The sequence below is a fragment of the Panicum virgatum genome, chromosome 3N (assembly GCF_016808335.1).
Source record: "Panicum virgatum strain AP13 chromosome 3N, P.virgatum_v5, whole genome shotgun sequence".
Lineage (NCBI taxonomy): Eukaryota > Viridiplantae > Streptophyta > Magnoliopsida > Poales > Poaceae > Panicum > Panicum virgatum.
Genome location: NC_053147.1, coordinates 53738005 through 53746669, shown reverse-complemented (window position 1 = coordinate 53746669; position 8665 = coordinate 53738005). Strand labels below are relative to the sequence as shown.

The 8665-nt window shown below is 42.3% G+C and overlaps 1 protein-coding gene across 1 annotated transcript; it reads right to left on the bottom strand.

Annotated features, from left to right (window-relative positions):
• Positions 1 to 5248: 5248 nt before the first annotated feature.
• LOC120666189 lies at positions 5249 to 8057 on the bottom strand. Its single transcript, XM_039945976.1, has 5 exons — positions 7608 to 8057; positions 7156 to 7308; positions 6302 to 6593; positions 6012 to 6210; positions 5249 to 5617 (listed from the first exon to the last, which is right to left on the bottom strand). The coding sequence occupies exons 1-5, from the start codon at positions 7955 to 7957 to the stop codon at positions 5493 to 5495; spliced, it is 1119 nt and encodes a 372-aa protein (XP_039801910.1). The 5' UTR covers positions 7958 to 8057; the 3' UTR covers positions 5249 to 5492.
• Between the last annotated feature and the right edge of the window lie 608 nt (positions 8058 to 8665).

Here is an 8665-nt window from a genome sequence, read left to right as displayed (position 1 = left end):
TAAATGCGCAATAAAATTATTACAACATATACAAAATAGTAAGATGAATAATAACTCAAAAAAATAATGGGATTATGCACCGGGGCTTGCCTTCTTGGGCACTGTTCAAAAGTAGCCTTGGGCTCTTCCGAACATTGGTTCGGTCTTGATTCAAGTCAGTATAAATAAGAGAGACACTCTCCGGAGTGGTAGTATTCGCGGGCACCAATTCGTAATCACCGTCGAGTAGATTTACCGTTTCTATATGCATGCAGAAATGATATTGTTACAACATGATATAACATATTTCTTTCCTTCACTATAAAGTTGTAGTCCAGTATAGCATGTGTTTGTTGTGGTGGTCTTAGTTAACTTTATTTTATGGGCAATCGTTTATAGAGTAGTTCTTAAATTCACTTTATTTCATAAAAGAGCTGTGTGGTTTGGTTTTCATTTTTATCATTAAAACATAGCATACTTTCACTATTTCATAGCAACCAATTTACTCATAAGCTAGTGATGAAAAAATTAAAGTAATACAGATCCCAAACTTTAACATCTATGGTATAAAATTCAGCATCTAACCATAAAACAATTTACCCCAACTATTCATGTAAGTAGATTACTCTAGTTGCTTCACCTTTTTGCACAGAAGGTTTGACATGGTTTCTGGTGCTACAAATTTTACGGTAGCATCTACCAAGCATCTACTCAGTACTGTAATTTTTATAGATTTTATTCACTTAGCCAGATGAGGTAATAAAAAGAACAAAAACAACAAGCCATTAACTAAGATTAATTCTCCAGAGAGTTGTGCTAGGGATATGATTCTGAAATTTTTACCAAAGCCTATTCATGAGCTAAACATACTCCAGAAAAATTATCGAGCTTTATAACCACCAGATTAATTAGTTATGCATTTAACTTAACATGATTTAGCATAAATTTCTCAAGGTGCATTTAAACAGAACTGCATATGAAATTTTTATTACAGATAGAACATACTCTAAACAAGATCATGTCCAAAAATCAAGATCAGTTATGGTGTAGATTACTCAGAACACAAATAGTAAATCTAGCCCTAAGATACTAAGCATGATTATTCACCAAAGCCAAACTCAGTAAATGCAGCTCAAAATTTTTATACAGGAACACAGAGCTAAAAAGAGACTTCAGAAATAAATATAGATTTTTCTGAGCATAAGAACTATATATGGAGAATTAAGTTGATTAAACAAGCATAAAACATGGTATATAGTAAATGAACTCTAATAAATCTGAAATTTATGGAGTAACAATATTTCCGTTATAAATTTATGCAGTAAAAATTCCAGAGCAAGTTCATGTGCATGTTTTCCAGTATTAAATCGAGAAAGCTAGCGACAGATTAGAGAATCTTGATTGTTACAATATGATAACTGTTTTGGTTGGGTTTCATCTTTTTACTGTGATCTTAATATTCCATTATTGATAACATATCCAAAAATCAAGGTCATTTGCTGAGTAGAACTTCATGAACATGCATAAGGTGATTTTCTTATTCTTTTTCTCAGATTAAAATAAAAGCAAAATATGAACATATGACTGTAAGAAAAGTTGTAGTTCTTGTTCTAAGGATTCCAGAACATTTTAGTTTGAATTTTTCTGATTTTTATACGATTTTCTAGGAATTTTTTAAGTTTTCTGTTTTGAGTTTAGGCACATTTTGCAGTTTGACCCCTGGAAGTTTTGGTTCTTCTCAAACAAGGTCCCTGGCGGAAGTTCACGGAACAGGGGAGGTTTGGCGCGGCGTTTCCCGGCGATGAGGTTGGCCGGCGGCTAGGGGAAAGTGGGGGGAAATGGAGAGGGGCTCGAGAGCTACCTTTAGGTGGCCGTGGCTCGTCGGGAGAGGGTCTGAGGAGGCGGGTCCGCGGTGAGGGGCGGCCGGCGGAGGTTCTGGTCCGGCGCGGCGGTGCTCCGGCGGGTTTTAGCGGCGTTCGACCGGGTGTACAGCACCAGTGAGAGGCGAGGAAGGTTTTGGTGGCGTCCAAACAAGCAATGCGGTTCGGGGATGGCCTGGCCACGGCGAGCTCGAGCTTGCCGTCGGCAATGGCGGGCGACGGATGGGGAAATGGGGTCTGGGCGCGCGAGGGGGCCAGGGACTCGTTCTATAGGCGGCAAGGTGAGGGAGGGCGAACTGGGGAGGGAGCAGCCGGGGCAGGGCGCGAAGCTAGGGGAGGGCGCGGGCTCGGCACGTCGCTCAGCCATGGTGATGGCGTGGCGAGCAGGGGCGCGTGGCGAGGTCAGGAGCGGCCAGGGAAGGCCGGGTTCAAGCAAACCAGGGGCGCGGGGCTGGTTTTGGGCGGAGGCACGACGCGTGGGAGGCCAGGTGGCCGGCACCGGCGTACGGACGCCGTCGTGGGCGTGGTGCAGGGAGAACGGAGGTAGGAGAAGACGGCAGGGGCAGTTTCGTAAATAACTCGAAGTTCCAAAATCAGTTCTATAATTTCAATTTTTCTCCACTTCTTGGCCTCAAATGAAAAAGTGTTGAATACCACTTTTGCTCAGTTTTTCGAGATCTACAACTTTCGTGTTATGCACTTTTTCATTCGAGCAATGGTTTGAGAGTTATTTAATTATTTCAAAAACTGCCATTTAAAGTACTTATCATTCCATGCGAATTTTGGCACTTTTACTCCTAGTCTTCAACAAGGATTTTGTTTAACATGACATGGTGAATATTCCTATTCATTTTCATATGCATGTTTGCATTGTTTTGAAAGTTATTTCAATTTCCTTACCACTAGAAATTGAAGTCTTGTTGATTTAATTTGTTTGAATTAGTAGCTCTTCACAAATCAAAGAATGGTTCCAATAATCATTTCATGTGATGGTTTTCCAGTTTGAATTTGATTTGCATAGAAAGTTTATAGCTCATTAGGAAATATGTATTTTAGTGTCTTATTACCACACATGTCAAGTCAAGTTTAAAAGTGTACCAAATATTGTTTTTCAAACACATTGCACTCAAACACATGCACACATACATCTACACACAAGTTTGCAAGAACTAGACATAGGGTTCTTATTTAAATTTTCTTCGCTCATTTGTGTGTGAAGTTATGTTAATTGCCTGGCTTTGGTTAGACTGACACCAGAGGTGTCACAAGCACCTCCACGGCAGCTCTCCATCGACACTTGACGCCCGTGTACCTGGAATCCAAAAACCAAGCGCACAATCACACCGCACGGTTGACAATTCACTCATCACAAGCAGGATAGAGTATTCAACATTCCTCACTCCTAAAAAGTATACATGGTTCCTTCCTAAGTCATCAATATTTTTGTTGTCATTTCCTTTGATATTTAGTTTTATAGGAAATATTATCTCGTCAACTCTGGTTATCCAAACCAAATTGGATACGGTAATGCTAATAACAAGACGTCCGACGGAAGCAAAATATCGGACACTTCTACCCCTGCGGCCCCCGCGCGGGCTCCTTCCCCGCCACCAGCCCCTCGCCGGCATCCATCCCGGCACCGGCGACCATCCCCGCGTCGCCTTCCTCTCCGGCAGCGACGGCCACGCCCCATGGGAGTTCCCCAGGTAAATCCACCCTCTCTCCCAACGCTGCTCCCTTCCTTCCTCGCAACGCGCTCGATGGGGCATTCGAAGTTGAGGTGCTGGGCGGAATCTCCTTCCTCCGACAGCGACGACTCCATGGCAGCTCTTTTCCCCCTCCTCGTACCTCTACGCCCTTCTTCGCAGCCCCGCCGCCCTCACCCCGAGCTTGCAGATCTCCTCTCCCCAGGCCGGCTCGCGGATGCCCACTGGGGCTCGCGCGGAGAGCTCCATGCCCATCCCACCACCTCCTTCCCTCCCGGCGCATCTAACGGGCCGGTGGGACTCCGTCCTGCGACAGCGGAGGGTGTATCCTCGAGCAGCGAGGTCCGCATGGTGTTGCAGTTGAATTTTTTTTGAATGTCGCAATGGTTGATTTGAAATGTTGAGGATGTTGCAGTGGTAATGTTACCTAGATATTTGATGTTGCAATTATGATTTTTGAATGTTGCAATTATGATTTTTGGATGTTGTAATATTCTCCCATCCAGCTATTGATGAACTGCAAGAAACATGGTGCAAATGTTGTGGCGGGAATTTTTTCCTGGGTTCGGTTGCAAAGATGTATTTGATTTTTGAATGTTGCCAGCGATGACTTTCACTGTTGCAGATGCTTTTTTGCAGCGGAGCTTCTGATTGATCGGACGTCCGGGCACTAGCACTTCCGAATTGGATATATTGCCCTTTCAAAAGAAGCACGTACCATATAGTATTTGAACTCTATCTGGGCATCCTCCTCAAGGGAAGTATGAGGTGTTCCAATTTCTTGCATTCATCTCTTCGTAATGTCATTGAGTGGGCTTTTAGAATCTTGAAGCAGAAGTAGCGCATTTTGAAGGGCATTCCAAGTTTCCCTACTCATACTCAAAAGCATATCATTATAGCTTGTATAACATTGCATAGTTTTATTCATGACAGCCATTTGCAAAATAGGGAGTTCGATAAATGTGATAGGGATGAGTACCTACTACAACAAACCATGGCATAAACATAAGGAGATGAGAATCTAGATAGAGACAATGAGGATACCATAAATACCATTCGCAACAAGATAGTTGATGTTTTGATTAGCGCGAGGGGATGATAAATTACATAGAGTTAGACATTATTATTTGGACCATGTCCATGGTAGGATGCTATCGTTGTATTTGTAGACCACGTGTTAATGGTGCATGCAAGACTAAAAAATTTAAGTTTCCCTCTCTAAAACGGTCATTTACATGTGAATATCTGATTTTATGATCATTTTCCATATAAACTATCTCTCCAGAGTTCAAGGGCATTACAGACATTTCGTACCAAACCCACTCATGGCTAATTCAATCAAATGGCTTTCAGCTTTTTCACAGCTCACAACCCGCAACAACTTTTTTCCTAGCTTACAGCCTACAAAAACTTTTTACACCATCACAACCCAACCAAAAAAAACTCTAGAGCTGTCACGAGAAGCTAATAGTCACTATCTGAGCTTGAGCTGTCATCATCAGGATAATCGATAGCGGTAGTATATTACCACCACCATATGCACGACTTGACGGGTGAACCATCGTAGGCTGATAATCCTCGCAGGCATGGCAATGACCTAAAATTTAAAGAGTTAGCACCAAATAAACAAAGCTAACATTGAAGATTGAAAAGGGAAAAATTATGCGCACATACCAATATAAATGATGCCAAAAGGTCATCAGTTTTCCGTACATCACAAGTCAGAATATTGAGCATCACAAGGGCAAATGTGAAAGGAGGTAACTGATGTCATTATGAGTGCATTACACTAGTTCTGAACTTCTGATGTTTATTACAACCCATATTTCAAGTCACTAAAAATATCCAAAAGATGCAAAACCATTGTCACCAAGAGATTGACCAAGTCAATCCAACTAGCCAACGTTCTTGAAGCTCTCACGAGAAGCTAATAGTCACTATCTGAGCTGTCATCATCAGGATAATCGATAGCAGTAGTATTACCCCCACCATATGCACGACTTGACGGGTGAACCATCGTAGGCCGATAATCCTCGCAGGCATGGCAATGACCTAAAATTGGAAGAGTTAGAGCCAAATAAACAAAGCTACATTGAAGATTGAAAGGGAAAAATTGTGCGCACAATATGCATCCCAAAATACCAATCTGCTTATTTGTTTCATCTTATTTGTTCAAGTTGTTGCAGAACGACAAGTGACAATATTTAAATTTATACTGTCAAATTGGTAGCATTGATACTGTCCGATATTTTAATGTGTTTGAAGCCATTATTTAAACATGCCAATGCTGCTTATTACAAACTACGTGAAAATAATGTTGCTACTGTAATGCCAGGAAAATAAAATCAAGAATTGTGAAAATGAAATGTTATCACTGGACATGAGTAAAGGAAAAAAGTTATAAAGATTAAGAAAAACAATAATGAAGCTAGAGAATAGAACATACCCGCATCTTTCTCCCCAACTATACAGCACAGCAATACATCTTTCTCACTCCGAAGAGGGCAATTAATTTCAGAGAAGAAAAGTTTAGTACTGCCATCAGCAGAATGATGGTTCTCGGGCTTAGCTGTGAAGTTGTAATGGTAGCAAGGCCCGCCAAACTCAAAAAACAGGCACTTCACTGTTATCTCATCCAGCACAAACTGAAAGTAACAGAAAAGAGTACAATTAAATCTAATACCAAAAGACATGTAACTTTACAAAAAAGTGATACACAAGAGATAGTGGCATTACCGTGGTTGTGTTTGCTCTGTTATATTTACGCAAGGCTGTCTCAACATGATGCAGCGAGGCCCTTTCACTCTGGATGATTTTCTTTTCTCGGATTGCTTTCCTTTCCTCAGGGGACTTCTTTTTCTTTGGTGGACGGACAACATGAGGAGCTGCAAATGCTTTTTTATATGCATCTATTATACTGCTCGTATCCATTCCATTCGGGAAAGGGGGTTCAAACTGCCAAGCATGTTTCTCCCTGTTGTAACCTTCAGGAGTACTCCTTTCCTTGGAAGCCCAACCTGCTTTACTCCTATTTCATAACAAAATGGATATCAATACCTTATGATCAACTTCATGGGTGAGAAAGATGAATTGCTCATTTGTCATTTGTGCTTGTTTTATGCGATACATGACTGATCAGATGTTTCATACATTACAAAATAAACATGGCAAGTGTTGGTTAATACAAATGATCAGCAAACACGTGCAAAGTCATGATACCAGACACCTAACGATGAATTCAAGAAAAATCTAGGTTTTTCTCTAAAGTCTTTGGACAAAACAGATGCCCCACAGTTTCCATCCCTGGATGATGGGGTCTTAACAGCTGGTTGCTTAGGAACAGGGTTAGGACCTGAGCTCCTCTCATCGTAGCAATGCATGAATGATTAGAAGGGTGCTTATTCCATTTCACTTTAACATTAGAGATCCTGTAAAGTCAGGTAGATTATATAACTGAAAGTGTAGAATCTGCAAACCGTTGGGTCACATTTACATACTTTGTTTCAAGAAATGATAACTTGACACCTAAATGGAAATGCACAGGGTGGATGCAACAATTAAAACACAGAACAAGAGGTTATGAGCTTTACCTTGCATATCTCCCCCTTGAAGCAGTGCGCGAGGCTGCAACCTCAGAAGTTTGGCGCTGCTCTGGCTTCCCTGTCAAAGCATCTTTGGATTCGTGCAGCGACAGTGCAGAGAAGGTTTCAGCACTGCCCTGGCCATGAGGATTCTCCTTTGCGCTGAAACAGGAAAGGGCAGAAAATATTATCTCAATTGCACTAAAACGAGAAGAGAATTTTTAGCTCAGTAGCAGTAACTTCGGAAAAGCAAGCGCAATCTCGGGAGTCGGGAAGACAAATTTTGATCTCAGCTACTCGTGACCGCGAGTTGGGCATAACAAGACCATTATTCGGCACAGGCATGGCATTCTAGTCCACAGACGAAACGAAACCAAGCACGAAACGAGAGAGGATTTAGCGTAAATGCACTAGCGGCTAAGAGAAACAGAAACAGGAGCCGATCACGAGAAATTTCGTACAGCGCCGGCAGCCGGAGGTTGAGGCCAGAGTCATCCCGAGACGGTATCAGCGGCCGGAGGTGGTGACCACCACCATCCCGTGACGAAATCGCCAGATGGTAGCGACTCGGCACCGAACGCGTCCCTGGGAGGTCGGCGGCGAGGCGGTTTAAGAACTCTCCCACTGTGCATCCTCCCTTGCCGGTGTCCCCGCACCATGCCGACGCCGCGCCCAAGTCGTCGGCGGCGGTGGCGTACAGATCGAGCTCGGACAAGGAGGAGAGGGAGCCACATCGCGCAGCGGCTTTCAGGAGTGAAGCGCCCTCGCTGAGTGGGGTAGGGAGAGGGACTATGCAGTCGTCGACGGACATGGCGGCGGGGGGCGCGCCGCCGACGGCGAGGAGAGGAAGGGGAGGAGGGTTTGGGGAATTTTGGTTCGGGTCGGGGAGGAAGGCGATGGGTTGGGTCGGTTAAGGCATTTCTTCCCCAATAAGGAAAATGTATTTTCAATTTTTATTAACTTTTTACAATTTTACAAAGCAAAACAGTGGTTGCCTGGCTGGCCATTCACCATTAGCTATCTAACAAATTAACGTATCATTATATCATTATTTATTAAGAACAGGATGTATAATAACTAATTCTATAATAGCATTTGAAGAGAGAGAGAGAGAGAGAAAAAGAAAAAATCGTGAAACATGTCATCTGGTTTTGCCACTATAAATGTCCAAGTTATCAAATATATTGTTGGCCAGCATATTATTTTTCCTAAATAGAGGGAAGTGATGATAAGACAAGACATATAAAATCAAACCAAATGTTATTAGCACAATCGTACCCGCAAAAAAAAGGCAAAATCATGATATTGCAACCAAATGTTATGGGTAGAACTTACAAGCCACGCAAAACTAATTCGCACAAACGAGTTGAGTGCTAAAATTCTGCACCTATTAGTACTTATATTTTTGCTAAAAATTTTAAGTCTGGTGAAATTTAGACCACCACATTAACACTTCCGTTTGGATAGAATGATACTTAACTTTTGCACTTTAGGGTATTAGCACTTGGATTCGAATACC